The following is a 16,884-nucleotide window of genomic DNA, read 5'->3' as shown; positions in this document are numbered from 1 at the left end:
CATCGTCCTATAATTCACCCAGGTCCCCCTCCCATGTGCCTCACAGCTCCTGCAGCGGGCCAGACTATTGCGGCTGCCCGCGAAGCACGCAGTGTGCCCCTGTAAGAGGGCGGCCCAATGTCCGGCACCTCTGTGGCGTCATTTCCGCTGCGCAGTGGGCTGGAGCCAGGTACTTATATCTGCCTCACCCACTTCCATCTTCTTTGTTCCCCGCTGGACACGCTCGGTTACCACAAGCGATAGCTTATTAAATGATACTTATGACACCTTGAGGTTCCATCTTGCAATGTTACCGCAGGGCTGGGTTTCCCCGGACATGCATCGGCGCAGTTAGATCACAAAGCTGCAGCAAAAGCAGCGGGCATGTCCCCGCCCCACAGGGTAGAAACTCACCTGGGTGCCTATGACCTCACATCTCTGAGCTCTGTGTGCTAATCAAGTCAATGGGAATTACATGGGGTGAACCTCTTGATACTGTTTGGCGACTTAATCTCACACAGGTTATGGCTTGAAACCAGGTCCGGGGAGGCCTTCGAATATACCCACAGAAGGGTAAGTGGAAACATGTGCAAGCTCAACCAGCAGAGGGGCTTGAGTTAAACAGGCATGGCCTCATAAATGCAAACACCACATGGTACTATGATAGGTACGCGTACACCTGCCAGAGGTGGATAGGGACTTGGTCCGGCTAGAACTTCGAGTTGCAAGAGGTTAGGCAGCCTGCCATGGTGGGGAGGCCCTGGGTGTGACGGCGGCCACATACAGAGCGACGGCGGAGCTACAGGGCGATCCGGAGGCCATCCGGACGCAGATTGGTACATAGGGGTACCCTCTTCAGGAGCACAACAGGGGGTGCCCTATGCCAAAACTCCAGGAGTCTTTACGGCAGGACCCTGGATGATAAACGTCAGTTCCCCGCTAGTCCTTCGGGTGTTTGTAAGCCTGAGCAACCGGGGGCTTGCCTTGCAACTCTCCGCCCCTAAAAGGTGTGACTATAGTCATGGACTGGTTGCCCACGGTAATTAAGGGGGAAATCCCCAGATGAGGGTAGCACCGATTGAGTTGGCCAAGGGGCTGTTTGGCTCATCAGACGGGTAGGCAGCTTTGGGTACTCACCGCTGCCTGCCCTTGGATAACCCGTAGGTTAACCCAGCATGGTGGCATACTTCATGTATGAGAATAAACCTGCAGCAAACTGTTTATCAAAAAACTGGTGAGGATTTCTTGCAGCGCGACCAATTACTGCTAAGAGTTGGAGGGTTGCCGATATCGGCACTATGGGGAGGATCGTGGAACTCAGCTGAGACACTACGTGTTTATGCGGTGTGGCACCCAACGCCCGGTATTCCAATGGGCTCTTATCTCCTAGGTCCAGGTGATCCGTCCTATTAGGATAGACTTCACCTGCTTGTAACGCAGGGATTGTCCCCTTGGCATGTCATACTGTAGGTCCATGAACGTCAGCCACCTCGTGTTTTCCCGTAGGGCTCCCACCTTTAAGATGCCAGTCTGGTCCCACTGCCTGTGTCTCGACACCCCACGTAACTCTGTCCGGGGGGTCGTCAATCTCTCCACACTGTACAGTCACCGCGTGGGGCTCCAATGCCCTTTTGTTGGCCATCCGGGCCGGATCCCTATGGTCCGCAAAGGATCAGCCGTTAACAGTTAGCAGGTGGGCCGCCGAGTAGTAAAAACCTAGGTCTGGCAAGGATATACATCCATGGTCTGTCGCGTCAGTGTTATAAAGGGCAATCCGCGGAGTGCCTCCGCCCCTCAGAATGGTTCTAACCTCTGCCTCAACTGCCTGAAAAAAGTGGTCAGGGACCTCAAACATCACATTTTGTAAAGCATAAAGGAACTTGGGGAGGTAAATCATTTTATATAAAGCTGCCCTACCCAGTAGGAAGAGGGGGAGCAGATGCCAATGCAGCGGAACAGGCCATCCCGCCCTTGGCGTCCATTGAGCACTTTCCACAGTTGATTTTTATGACTGAAAAGTGCTTGTGAAGAACCGTAGGGTCTCCAGAGGCCTTGTAAGGGAATTGTCGAGGTCTGCGAGGTATAGGAGGACATCGTCGGCGTACAGTGAGACCACGTCCTCCCAGCAGAGTCCACGCAGCAGTGCACGCTGCTGCACCCAGTGGCGCCATCACCACCACCCAATGGCCAAGCTTATGTGACCCATGTATCACGAGGGACCAGGCTGAACAGAGAACTGAGCCTGTACGTGTAACTTGAGAGGTACATGTAACAGAAGCCCTCGCACACATATGGGGGAAGTAAGAGCAAGAGGGAATCAGGCGGCCAGGGGATGCACCCGCCGAGCAACTAGTGAACAACACACAACAGCAATCTTGGTGTAAGGGAAATATGCATGGAAACACCTCAGAAATTATCCACTTTAAGGTACCCCAAAAAATGTGCACACGTGTCCAACAGACAATTGTAAAAATGTGTAAGGACCGTCCTCACACACCTGCCCAGGTGTTATGCTTCATCCTCTGGCCTCCTCAGTCGCCAAGGGTCATTACAATGGTGAATGGGCTTTTTATGTGCGTAGAAAGCACCGGGTGACGAAAATAAGGGAGCGGCGACCTGGGTCATGTAAGTAAATATTGCCAATGAGTACTCAGGGGATGTAGCAGGGTCGATGCATCGAAGGGTAATCACTTATGCACCGTTCTGGTCATTCTTGATGAATGCGTAACCTGCAGGAATACATCTGAAAGTAGGAGGCCTACTGCCCGCCCCTGGCCTGCTTACCTTGACGATGGCGTCACGGATGGGACCTTTGGCCAACTTTGCCTCCCCAAAGCGTTTGGCGTTGAAGGCACAGATCTTGACTGGGGTGGCCATGCGACAGACGAGCCAGAACAGCAGCAGTTCCAGGGCACCAGGGACCCTCATGTCTGATGACCCCGATCAGACACACAGATTCAGAGATTGCATAGCAGGGCCTGGTGAAGGCCACCTATTCTGAGACCTGGGGAGGCAAAACATATTCTTGAAACAAACATTCACATATAAAATCTATAGGACACAAATTACGTCAAAGGAAGAACGGTCACAGGGGCAGAATTTTGTGCTGCAGTCAAATAGTGGGTTCAGGAATTGAATCCTCGGCTATGGATGCTGCCTATAATCAGGGCCACTGGAATAATGCGGCAGGGGAGAGCCAAATTATGCATCAGGGTTGATGGAATTATGCACCAAGAAAAGGCAAATAATGCAGCGTAATGCAGCACATTTTGTGATAGTATTATTTCATTATTTTGTCATTTTTACACTTTTTAACACTGAGCATAGGTTGCACCTCATTAGTACCAATTTAACACCTATACTTAGCAGAAAGGCGACCAGTCAATCTTTGTAAAAGTCCTTCCGCTGCGCAGTAACACATGTAACTTTTGAACCGTTCGAGCTAGAAACGATTTTATTTGTTGTTAAAACCTGTAGATTATGCATCAGATTGTGGCTTCTATGACAAATGCAGCAAAAACATAAATATGTCAAAAACGAAATGGCCGCACAATCACACATTTCCAGTGGCCCTGATAGCCTATAATCTTGGGAAAAACAAAGTTGATGGGAAGACTGTTTGAATTATTCTCAGCCACGGGTAATCACCATGAGCAGCCTTCTGGTCCACCCTCTTTTCATCTCTGTACCATTGCACACCTCACCCAACCTGTGTGACCTTGAGGCAGAGCCACAACCATCAAATTAGTTTCCCTTTCGCGCTTAATCCAACTAAAACAGAATCTCTTCTCTTGTTCTCCAGACTCTCCAGCTCAAATATGGCTTGAAAATGTTCCTGACCTCAGCATGTTTCCCTTGCTGCTTCTTTCACCAAATCACTAGAAGCTTTGTGTACAAAGAGTCAAAATAAGAAATCTTCAATTGTGACTAATAACTGCTCACAGATCGAGATTTCGTATTTGGAATGTACCACAGTGGATTCGGTGATATGAATACTGTGAGACATTGACAAAGTTATTAAAACCTTTATTTGGGGATCCCTGAGACCTAGACTTAAAATATCCAAATTGATTGCTTACAGGCGATATGGAGGTCTTAGTTTACCGGGCATTGAGCATTTCTATACAGCCCTCCATTTATCTCAATTGGTTCATCTTTGGCCCAGACAGGATGACCGCCACCCCCTCCCTCTCCCCCCCCCCCCACACACACACACTTTGGGTTCTCTTTGAAAGACAATCTGTACAGGCAACTTCAGGTTTACAAATGTTTTATACTCATAAATCACCTGCTTTACAAACTTCCAACCCTATTATTCAATCTACACTTAGGATTTGAATACACACCCACAAACTCCTTGAGAGTAACCCGAGACTACATTAAACGGCTCCCATATGGCAGAACGCTGAAATCAGAATAGGTAAACAGACCATATCCTGGGATATATAGGACAGGCCAGGTATTATAATGTTGGATCACTTACTCACTTTAGAAGGTGAGCTTAAAACCTCTGAAATGCTTCTGATAGAATTTAAATGCCCTAGCCCCCAAGAGAGGAAATACAACTAAAATAAGCTTTATTTCGTAGACTAGGACCATATCCGTGGATACTTAAGGATTCCCCAGTGTTACAATCCCTAAAATTTAGGGGGAAATTCAAACGGCAGTCTCTGGATTTTATAATCTCATCGTGAATAAACTACACTCATGCCCATTACTAACACAACTCCACGTCAAATGGCGAGGGTTAATTACTGTTGCTTACTCCGATGAGGAATGGGCGGGTGTTATTATGAACATGGATAAGGGAATCAGAGAGGCCAGGGTGAAATTTGATCTTTTCAAAATTCTTCGTAACTGGTACTGGTCACCACAAAAACTCAAGACAGACAGTTTACTACAGCAATCTACCTGTTGGCGGTGCCCACGGGAGGACTGCGATATACCACACATTTTATTTTGATGTCCAATTTTGAAGGAATATTGGCCATCTATAACTGCCTCTCTACAAAGAGCTGTACAAGCGTCCATTCCTTTAACGGAAAAAATGGTTCTATTACATGATGTTACTGATCTCCCAAATCTAATAAACCATGGAAGACGATTGATAGCTATTGCACGCTGGTGAATTTTAGTGACCCACGTACTGTGGGACACATCTGTAATGGGAGTCATCACAGTCATGGGTCTTCGATTAAACCCCTCCCACTGTCATTTTTCTACCCAGCACCACATCCCTCAGATTCGGAAAGTGAATGGACCTTAGTAAAGCATCATGGTGCGGGGAGGGTGGTCGGGGGTCGGTATGTGAAATCGCATACACCTAGTCAAACACACATACTAAATAGGTATAGTAGTCTAGAAATGGTTGATTGACTCCACCAATCCAGGGATGAAATTTACGGGGCATTAGAAAGTGGAAGCACTATAGACCACAAGGGAGCCACTGAGTCATGTAGCAGCCAAACATCTTGGCCCCCTTTTCGCTGACGAGGGTAGCCATCGCAGGCAACAATGCCGATTCATTAGGGAATATGACCACAGCCCGAGTGCCTAACTCAGCCGCAAGTAAGGAATTAGCCTATAACGTTATTTCCTGGAATATTGCTGGGCTGGCGGGTAAGGCTAAAGATCCAGAATGGGTAGGATTTATAAGATCATTCCCGGTGATCTGCTTGCAAGAGACATGGCTGGTAGAGAGTGATATATTCCTAGAAGGCTATAAATGTTTTTTTGTGCCGGCTGAACCGTCACGTAGCGGCAGAGTAAAAGGGGGTTTGGCCTTGTACATTGACCTAGCCTTGTTCTGTGTTGTTAAAATAATAACTACCAACAACACAGACATTCAAGCAGTGACAATAAAAGGAGGGAATAAAACGGTGACCCTGATTAACTTTTACAATGCTGTGCGTCCAAGAGGATCAACTATATGATAAGATACACAAAACCTGTACCCCCGAGTTATCATTATGTGTGTCTTCTGTATCCCTTCCCCCAGATATTCTCTTAGCATTTGACGGGATTGTTTTAAAAGTAGGTGAAATGTTAACTGTACCAACGTCGGGCCCTCCTTGCAGGGACCCCAAATGGTTTGACCATTCCTGTTCAAAAGTTTGTCGAGAGCTAAAGGCGGCTTTGAAGATTAGCCCTAAGGATCCCACATTGATCAGGTCGTTACGCCTGTCCTATAAAAAGGCCTTGGCAAAACGCAAGGCAGAAATAAGGACAAAATTTGGCAAGATCTGTTAGACCCCAATACCCTTTGTAACAGCGAAAGATTCTGGGGTATTATCAACAAACCCGTGTTTGATATGGAAGGGGACAATTCAGTTGGCACCAATATCACTGAAGATGAGTGGGTATCCCACTTTAGTTTCATCTTCAATAGCAATATTCCTCAGATAGAGGTAGACAGAGGTGATCAAAGTGTAACTCTAGCACTTTTTACAATTAGCGAGGTTGCGAAGGGTATCATGGGGTTAACAAGTAACAAAGCACTTGGCCCAAACGGTATGCCCCCGGATTTATTTAAATCCAAAGTATCTCTTTGGGCGCCAGTTCTTACTGCTGTGTTTAACGCAGCTGCAGAACATGGCTGCCCCAGGTCTTGGGGGACATCTACGATAGTGCCAGTATTTAAGAAAGGTGACCGTAATAGAACTACTTGTTACAGGCCGATCTCGCTTATCGACTCTGTGGTCAAGGTAGTGGGTGGAGTAATCCTGAACAGGTTAACAGCCTGGGCGAATGAGCATGGGATCATCTCCAGAATCCAATATGGGTTTCGGCCTGGCCACTCAACAACAGCGCAATGCCTTAACCTGTACATGGTCCTAGGGAAATATACCATGGCTCGGCAAGGCACCATCCACATGGCGTTCATGGACCTTTCCCCCGCGTTTGCTGTGTCAACCGGGAGAAACTCTGGGAGGCCATGGGCGCTATGGGGGTGGAGCCTAATTTGGTTAACCTTCTGAGGGACCTGCATCAGGATACCAAGGCCAACGTGAGGTATTCACAGGATCTAAGGGTGTCGAGGGATTTTAGTGTTCATAGGGGTGTTAGGCAGGGCTGCATTTTGGCCCCCTTTCTCTTTAATTTATATATTACTAATTTGGAGGAGTTTTTATTAAATACTGGTACCGATTACCCCTATGTCGGCCGCAAGGGTTTGCCTGTATTATTATATGCGGACGACGCAGTCTTCTTGGCTAGGACCACAAGAGGTCTCCAAACCCTATTAAACGCTTTTCATAGTTTCATGGGAGCTCGTGACCTATCAATTAACAACACTAAATCTTTTATAATGCAGGTGGGGCAGCGCCCTAAGAAACCGTATTTATTTAGGGTTAATGAGGAGAAGGTCCCCACAACGAGAACATTCTCTTATTTGGGAGTGTTGTTCGAGGACCAGTTGAAATGGGGTCCACTACTCCAAAGGAAAAGGGGGGAGATAACTCGGGTTAACGCTGCAATATTTAATTTGCCTGGAAAACCTATTGCTGCACTATTAAAGATCTACCAGGCAAAGAGTGTGGCAATAGGGAGTTACGGCAGTGAACATTGGGGGTATGCGGCAGTTAATGACATCGTGGTGGCAGAAAATATCTTCCTGAAACAATTGTTGGGGGTTCCAAAGGGAACTCCCAACCAAATAGTGCATGAAGAAACTGGTACACCATTTATTAGTGACATTCTAGCACTACGGCCACTAACTTTTTGGTTAAAATGTTGGCTAAATAAAGATCTGATTTTAAATCACCTACTCCTAAGGGAAGCAATATCTATGGATAACATGCTTAAAATCCCTTGGCTAAAATATCTGAAAGACTGCTTTTCTGTTATGGGGCGCTCAGAGCTTTTTTTTAATCCTGAGTCGATTAAACTTGCTGATGTAGAGTTTGTGAGGAAAACCTTTTTCTTATCACGACAAATGAATCGTGAAGAGGTGGAATTAAACAAACCCGAGTGTTCGAAAACATGCCATGTTGAAAACTACACTTTTAATGGAGCCTTATTTATCATGGCCCTTGTCGGGCTTTGAGCGATATCTGTTAATTAGGTTCCGGCTGGACTATTTTCATCTTCTTTTAACTGTTCCAAGGGGTTTGTCATCATGGTCAAGTGTTACCAAACTGCGGCTGTGACAATGAGTCTCCGCAGGATTTGGTGCACTTTTTATTTATTTGTCCCTTTTATGATTTACCCCGGAGGTTCTATCTAAAGCCCCTTTTAAAAAAAACAGAACTTTACCCAGGTTAGACCAGCCCTTTGTTATTTACAAATGTTAAACCCCGAAAGTACATTATTTTTGACTGGTTTTCTAAAAACTGCCTTAAAACTCAGAAACAGCAGGGCGAGTTAACTGTCTAGAATTGCTGCTATTATGATATATGCTTAATTGTTTCTGTTGTTTTTAATACATATTTTAACACTTGGGTATTTTATCTCTGTACATCAAGTTTTTCTTTTGTGCATTATTTTTTATCTGTCATTGTGCTTTTATGGTTCTTTCTGTCTGAAAAAACGAATAAAGATTTATATCTATCTATCTATTGCACGCACTCACCGTAGGAAAATTTTGTATATTTAAGACAGTGGAAAACACCACAATGTCGTACACAAGCTGCATAATAATCATGGCTTACTGAAATGAATTATATGAAAAGCTCGTTTACAGATTTCAGGACAATGCTGGAATTTTCATCCAAATGTAAAACCTTTTCTAGCCGATACATATTCTATTTCTGGTAATATTTAAGATTTTTCCTTCTTAATTCATTCTCATCTTAATTGATATCCATGCTGTTATCATTAGGACTGTTGACGCTTTAACCATTAACACTGTTATTTTAATTAGGACTTACTGTTCACCTATTCGGCATTGTTGAATAAGCAGGAATATCTCCATTTTAAATGTTATATTCGTGGATGTGTACGATATTATCTCTACTATCTTCTAACTACCTAAAATATACGGTTTAATACATATTGCATTCTATCTAAACCGTCTCCTCCCCTGTTTCTTTCTCTCCAGGTTTTGTTTTCGGGTCTTCCTTCTAAGCTTGCAGGATGCATTATGAATATCTCAGATATTGGATCTATTAACATCTGTATTGTGTTTTTTGTGTTTAATCTAAGAAGTTAACCATTTCATAGTATTTTATGGTGTGGCCAGCATTTGATTTATTGTTTAATTCTCTTTTTTGGGCATATTGTTTATATATTGAAATGTATTTCTCAATAAAAATATATATATATTTTTTAATGGATTCTGTAATTGGGTTGGGACGGTGTCAGTCGTATACCAGGCTGTGTCACTAAAAGGTGGTGGAACAAAAACAATGTCATCAGGTCAGGTCATACGAAAAAGAGTTGCACCTCACTCCTCGGGCTCTGAATGGCTGCAGGGCTGGGGCAGAGTCAGTCCTATGGCAGAGTTAGGTATGTGTCAGGTTCACCTGTGAAAGGCCAGTAGGGCCGGGACAAACACAGCTACAACGCAAGTTCATCTTTGATAGCTGGTGGGGCAAAGCCGGTGAGGCGGGGAAATACCAGCATTTTGGCAAAGTCAGCAAGGTCTTACGCTCCTCTCTGAAAAGTTGGGTGGGATGGGGAAAAGTCAGCTACATCTCAGACACATGTGAGAGACTGACAGGACTGGGAAAGAGTCAGGAACATCTTAGACACATGTGAGAGGTGGGCAGGGCTGGGGAAGAGTCAGTCACATCTCAGACTCACCTCTGAGAGGCTGGCATGGCTGGGGAAGAGTCGGACACATCTCAGACTCACCTCTGAGAGGCTGGCAGGGCTGGGGAAGAGTCGGACACATCCCAGACTCACCTCTGAGAGGCTGGCAGAGCTGGGGAAGAGTCAGTCACATCTCAGACTCACCTCTGAGAGGCTGGCAGGGCTGGGGAAGAGTCGGACACATCTCAGACCCACCTCTGAGAGGCTGGCAGGGCTGAGGAAGAGTTAGCCACATCTCAGACCCACCTCTGAGAGGCTGGCAGGGCTGGGAAAGAGTCGGCCACATCTCAGACTCACATCGGAGAGGCTGGCAGAGCTGGGGAAGAGTCAGTCACATCTCAGACCCACCTCTGAGAGGCTGGCAGGGCTGGGGAAGAGTCAGTCACATCTCAGACCCACCTCTGAGAGGCTGGCAGGGCTGGGGAAGAGTCGGACACATCTCAGACTCACCTCTGAGAGGCTGGCAGGGCTGGGGATGAGTCGGACACATCTCAGACTCACCTCTGAGAGGCTGGCAGGGCTGGGAAAGAGTCGGCCACATCTCAGACTCACCTCGGAGAGGCTGGCAGGGCTGGGGATGAGTCGGCCACATCTCAGACTCACCTCTGAGAGGCTGGCAGGGCTGGGGAAGAGTCGGACACATCTCAGACTCACCTCTGAGAGGCTGGCAGGGCTGGGGAAGAGTCAGTCACATCTCAGACTCACCTCTGAGAGGCTGGCAGGGCTGGGAAAGAGTCGGACACATCTCAGACTCACCTCTGAGAGGCTGGCAGGGCTGGGGAAGAGTCAGTCACATCTCAGACTCACCTCTGAGAGGCTGGCAGGGCTGGGGAAGAGTCAGCCACATCTCAGACTCATCTCTGTGAGGCTGGCAGGGCTGGGGAAGAGTCGGACACATCTCAGACTCACCTCTGAGAGGCTGCCAGGGCTGGGGAAGAGTCGGACACATCTCATGCTCCCCTCTGAATGACTGGCTGGGTGTTGTGTCTCAGTCCTTGTAGCTGCACCCACCGGTGCGTTTCCATGACTCCGCGCTTCCTCGTTCTAAATGAGGTAGGGAGATTGTGTGCAGCTCTGTTGGGGAAACTGGCTCTGTAAAACAGGAAGTGACGCTTTCACTTCCGTGCCTGGGGAAGCTCGTGATTTGGGCAGCAAGGCTAGTATGAGGAATGAGCCGACTTCACTGGTTGACCCCCTCCTAGGATGACGTTCCTCGGTGAACCCATAACATTGGCACAGGTGCACCAGTCGGCACCAGCCTTGGTTGGCAGGTCCATGGTCCAGCAGGAAATAAAGGTTAAAACTTAAACTGGTTGAAGGCTGCGAGTCATGACATTTCGCTGCTTAATTATGCTTGATTTCGTAATCTTTTTGGGCATTTTGTGTAATTTCTGCAAAGTAAATGATGCTAGTTTCCGTATGAAGGACATCGTGTATACGTGCACTGTTCTTATTCATTTGCATTTTTTTTTTTTAATGGGAACAGGTTACTTTACAGATAATGTCCCCACCCGCAGGTTATACAAAGCAAACACCAGGGGCAGACTCCAGTATGTCCCTGCCTAGTCGCCACGTGTCGGCGCGGTGGCGTCTCCCCTGATCAGTGCGCCTGCCTTATGGTATACTTAGAATGCCAGTTACTGCAGCATGGGTAGGGAGCAGACCGAGGAGATGTTAACTGGTAGATATATATATTTAAAGTATTTTCCAGAGACTCGCAGAGTAGAGAAAAGCCGGGTTAGGAGAACTACTGCATGTTCCTACTGGTGTCCCCGCCGAAACTGGACGCAGGACTCTTTCCACTAAATGTACTCTCTTTTTTATAGTTGAAATTTAATTTACTGCGAGCAATGGACGTGGAAGTTGTCTGGAAGGTCAGGACACCTCCTTTGGTAACTTACCAGAGAAGGATGTCCGGATGTAGAAGAGGGTGAGGCTCACATGGAGGGGTGAGGACAGGGGGCGCCACGAGGCGGGCGGGTTCACTCTCACCCTGTCCGACCAAGCGCCAACTGACCGAGCGCTTTATCCCTCACTCTCGTGTGCGGGGTACGGTCTGAAACGCTCCCCAACTATGGCACGACCGCTTCTGGCAGCCTTGAGTGCTTCAGGGGCGCTTGAGGCCTCGAACCCTTGCCCCAAGGGTTGGCCTCTTTGGGCCTGGCAGGAGCAGTGAGGCCCGGGGCCTTTTAAAGACTGTGGGTTCTGCTCCGGGTGCAGCCCTGACCGCTTTGCCACACCCCTTCATGACGTGTATTTGTTTGGAAGAGGGCAGCACCCTTGCCAAAAAGGTGCCAGGTCATCTATCCCCCATCTTGCAGCATCCTTGACTCACACGACCGCCCCTCTGCCTGGCACACGTCGCCCTCACTGCCCCTGCTCTGGTTACCCCCTTGTTTGGTGCAGACACCCGGTTCCTACTTTAATACGACTGGGGGTAAAGTGCCGAAGAGGCTTAGAAACATCTGTGTGATATCAAGCACTTCTGGCCGCCAGCTGTTAGTTTAAAACACATGAATTATTATTAAATTATTAATTATTACAGCGCTCTGGAGAGTCTCTACAGTTCGGAACAACTTCACCTTTGCCTCCTCAGTGTGATCCGTGTCTGTGACGTTTCATCCGGATGCTGTCCGCATCAGATGAACATCATCTTTAAAGAAAAGGAAGAGACGCGAGCTTTACAGCAGATATTCGGCACTATTTGAAACTATCCTCCTATAAGACGGGTAGGAATCAGTAGCTCCCCCCGCCCTCCCCATCCCCAAAAAACTGATGTGGAAAGACCATAACATTCAGAGGATTTTATTATTGGGGACACTTAAATCCATTAAGTGGAAGTGGAAAGGAGCGAATATTGAACACAGTTTATACCCACTGTGTAATCATTAGTAGGGTATTGTATTTATTTATTTTTATTTTTATACACCTAGCCCTGAACAGCGCAGGCCAGGAGACCTTCAGATGTACTCCAAAGCCCCCCTCCATGTGTCCCCGTGGGGGGGGGGGGGGGGGGGGGGGCGAGTTTCATTAGTACTTGTTTCTGATGATACGAATTCTGTCTAGGAAAAAGAATTCCTTGTTAATTGCTTCATTACTTGCATTGTAGGAGCTTGACGCAGCAGTCCTGCAGCTTCTTGGCGCTTCAAATAAAAGATGTTAGTTTCATACCAGTTTATAGGACTCACTGGTACTGGGAAGTGTGAGCAAGTACAGCGCCACGGAGTGCTTCTTCACCTCTAAGCGCTTATGCGACCTGGAAGCGTGGAAATGGTGCCAGTGAAAGAGGAGATAATGGAAGCTCCTCTCACTGTGCCCCAGTGCCCACAAGTGGCATCTCCACACACGGCCTGCTTGCGCCAGTTCTGCACACAGCTCCTCCAGTGCCAGTTTCACATCAGTGGTGGCTACTCACACTGCGCAGCAGTGCCAGTTTCTTACACTGCCATCCACAATCCGCTCTGCCCACAGTCAAACCCGGCCAGCTTCCCGCAGTGCCCACTGGTGCTAATTCCCACAATACCAACGAATGGCAGCTGCAAAAAGAACAATTTATGGACAGAATGTTGTACAATGTCAAAAATTCACCCCAGCACAGAGATCTGGGCCTAAAGCCATCGTTTTTTTGCTCCCCATGCCATTCCAGTTTGAACCCAGTCATATGCAAATCAGTCTTGACCCTGTGCCTCATGGGAACAGTCCAGCCCGAACTGCCAGGTCAGGCCATCCCAGGACAGGAAGCAAGCATCCTGGGACCGGTTTCGGGGGTTTCACTCCTAATCAGCCAGGCTAGCATGACTCCAGTGGCAGAGCGAGCACCAGACCCACGCCTGGCATACCCGTCCCACTCTGAGTGGCAAATGCAAAAAGATGCATTGCCAATCCAGTTTGAACCCAACCATATGCAAACCAGACTTGACCGATTGGCACCTTCTCACACGGCAGCACTTAAAGTGTCCACCTGCGTGGGCTCCTCAAAAGGCTCACCGGTGCCAGCTTCTCAGAGTGACCACCAGATACCAGCTCACAAATGCGTGATAGGTGGAATGCTTGAATGAATCTCACCACCGGTAATCGCTTTGCGTATCCGTCATTCTTCGGCCCATCATGCCAACCTCAGACAGGAGCACGTCATATGCAAACGAGTCTAGCTCCCCTCATTGCCCATGGTTTCCAGCTGTGCACACTGCCCACCAGTGCCGTTCCATGCACTGCCCACCCTGTGCCAGTTCCATGCAGTGCTCACCCTGTGCCAGTTCCATGCACTGCCCACCTTGTGCCAGTTCCATGCACTGCCCACCAGTGCAGTTCCATGCACTGCCCACCCTGTGCCAGTTCCATGCACTGCCCACCAGTGCAGTTCCATGCACTGCCCACCTTGTGCCAGTTCCATGCACTGCCCACCAGTGCAGTTCCATGCACTGCCCACCCTGTGCCAGTTCCATGCACTGCCCACCAGTGCCGTTCCATGCACTGCCCACCCTGTGCCAGTTCCATGCAGTGCTCACCCTGTGCCAGTTCCATGCACTGCCCACCTTGTGCCAGTTCCATGCACTGCCCACCAGTGCAGTTCCATGCACTGCCCACCCTGTGCCAGTTCCATGCACTGCCCACCAGTGCCGTTCCATGCACTGCCCACCCTGTGCCAGTTCCATGCAGTGCTCACCCTGTGCCAGTTCCATGCAGTGCCCACCCTGTGCCAGTTCCATGCAGTGCCCACCAGAGCAGTTCAATGCACTGTCCACTCTGTGCCAGTTCTATGCACTGCCCACCAGTGCAGTTCCATGCAGTACCCACCCTGTGCCAGTTCCATGCACCGACCACACTGTGCCAGTTCCTTACACTACCCATCAGCACCAGCTTTCCACTCTGCCCACCAGCGTCAGCCCTCTTCATGGCCCAGTGGTGTGATTCCTGTTCACCACTAACCAGTGTCAGCGCCTCGCACTTTCACTAGTGTTAGCTATGCATAGTGCCCACCAGTGGCACGGTGCACCCCAGAAGCAGCCCCATGCTCTGTCCACTGTTCCCTCCTCAAAATACCCCAAACTGTTAGCCCCACATACTGCCCAGCGCTGCCAGCTTTTCATATTGCCCTCCAGTGCCAGATGCTCAGCGCCTGCTACTGCCAGCTTTGACACCACCTGCGGTTCCATACACCGCCCACCAGTGCCCAGCTCCTGCCCACTCATGCCGAGCTCCCAAGGGGTTACTCTTCACACTGCCCGCTCGTGCCCAGCGCACCGCCTGCGGCTCCTCACACTGCCCACTCGTGCCAAACTCACAACCTGTGGCTCCTCACGCTGCCGCCTCGTGCCCAGCTCACTGCTTGCGGTTCCTCACACTGCATACCAGTGCCTCCTCGCACTGCCCATCGCACTGCCTTTAGCTCGGTCCATTTTTTTCTTAGAGGGGCACATTTCTTACCCTGCCGGCAGCCTCTGCTCCTGCGCCTCTGTGCCGGGCAGTGACCAGCCCTGGGCGGCGCCCGCCTGCTGCCAGACTTCATCTGTCCCCGCCTGGCACGGCCCCTCCCAGACACCCTGCGCTCACGAGTGTCTAACTTTAGGAAAGGGCGGCCAAGGCTCTCCGTGCGCATGCGCACAGCCCACTGACATATCCCGTGCAAGCCATAGAGGGCCCTGAGGAGGGAAGGAGATGACGTCAGCCGTGCCAGGATATGGAAGGTACCCTGGGCCTGACAGTGATGCAAAAGTGTCACCTGGTGACTGACGTCATATATGGCTGCCATCCAAAGTCTGTCAGTGATAGGCACTTAGTATCTGCTGGTGCTATACAGGTGACAAGCAGTGCCTGCCGCTGATATATGTATAACACCCAGTGCCTGCCAGTGGTATATGTCTGATAGCCAGTGCCTGTCAGTGATATATGTCTGACAGCCAGTGCCTGCCAGCGATAAGTCTGAGAGCCAGCGCCTGCCAGTGATACATGTCTGACACCAGTGATATATGTGACACCCAGTGCTTGCCAGTGATATATGTCTGACACCAAGTGCCTGCCAGCGATACATGTCTGAAACCCAGTGCCTGCCAGCGATACATGTGACACCCAGTGCCTGCCAGTGATATATGTCTGACAGCCAGTGCCTGCAAGTGATGTATCACTACAGGCACTAGCTGTCAGACATATATGTCTGACACCCAGTGCCTGCCAATGATATATGTGACACCCAGTGCCTGCCAGTGATATATGTCTGACACCCAGTGCCTCCCAGTGATATATGTCTGACAGCCAGAGCCTGCCAGTGATATATGTCTGACAGCCAGAGCCTGCCAGTGATACATGTCTGACAGCCAGTGCCTGCAAGTGATATATGTCTGACAGCCAGTGCCTGTAGTGATACATGTCTGACACCCAGTGCCTGCCAATGATATATGCGACACCCAGTGCCTGCAAGTGATATATGTCTGACACCCAGTGCCTGTAGCGATACGTGTGACACCCAGTGCATGCCAGTGATATATGTCTGACACCCAGTGCCTCCCAGTGATATATGTCTGACAGCCAGAGCCTGCCAGTGATATATGTCTGACAGCCAGAGCCTGCCAGTGATACATGTCTGACAGCCAGTGCCTGCCAGTTATACATGTCTGACAGCCAGTGCCTGCCAGTGATACATGTCTGACAGCCAGTGCCTGCCAATTATACATTTCTGACACCCAGTGCCTGCCAGTAATAAATGTCTGACACCCAGTGCCTGCCAGTGATATATGTCTGACACCCAGTGCCTGCCAGTGATATATGTCTGACACCCAGTGCCTGCCAGCGCTGTAAGGCTGATACCTACTGTCTGTAAGTGACGTATGGTTGACACCAAGTGTATGACAGTAATGTGTGTCTGACACCCACCGTCTAACAGTGATGTATGTTTGACAACCGGTATCTGACTATGATGTAATGTTGCCCCGAGTCTATGAGAGTGACGCAAGGCTGGTGTCCAGTATCTGGCAGTGATGTAAGGCTGACACCCAGTGTCTAGCATTGATGTAAGGCTGGCACACAGTGTCTGGCAGGGATGTAAGGCTGGCACCCAGTGTCTGGCAGTGACGTAAGGCTGACGCCAAGTGTCTGACAGTGACGCAAGGCTGACGCCAAGTGTCTGACAGTGAAGTAAGGCTGGCGCCAAGTGTCTGG

At 49.1% G+C, this 16,884-nt stretch overlaps 1 protein-coding gene across 3 annotated transcripts in view; it reads right to left on the bottom strand.

The window, feature by feature from the left end:
* Nucleotides 1-16,884, bottom strand: part of LOC146797090 (deoxyribonuclease-1-like 1) — a 105,542-nt gene that overhangs the window by 30,826 nt on the left and 57,832 nt on the right. The window contains exons 1-2 of one of the 3 annotated variants that reach the window (XM_085629721.1): nucleotides 15,157-15,302; nucleotides 2,764-2,983 (exon numbers count right to left, since the gene is read on the bottom strand). In XM_085629721.1, the coding sequence (XP_085485847.1) occupies nucleotides 2,764-2,907 (144 nt within the window). In that variant the 5' untranslated portion in view covers nucleotides 2,908-2,983; nucleotides 15,157-15,302. Of the gene's footprint in view, nucleotides 1-2,763; nucleotides 2,984-10,638; nucleotides 10,779-15,156; nucleotides 15,303-16,884 lie in introns of those variants that run through there. The other 2 variants (XM_085629722.1, XM_085629720.1) reach the window with 2 other exon arrangements.

Source organism: Triturus cristatus, chromosome 10, assembly GCF_964204655.1.
Source record: "Triturus cristatus chromosome 10, aTriCri1.1, whole genome shotgun sequence".
Taxonomy (NCBI): domain Eukaryota; kingdom Metazoa; phylum Chordata; class Amphibia; order Caudata; family Salamandridae; genus Triturus; species Triturus cristatus.
This window is presented reverse-complemented; position numbering and strand designations above follow the sequence as displayed.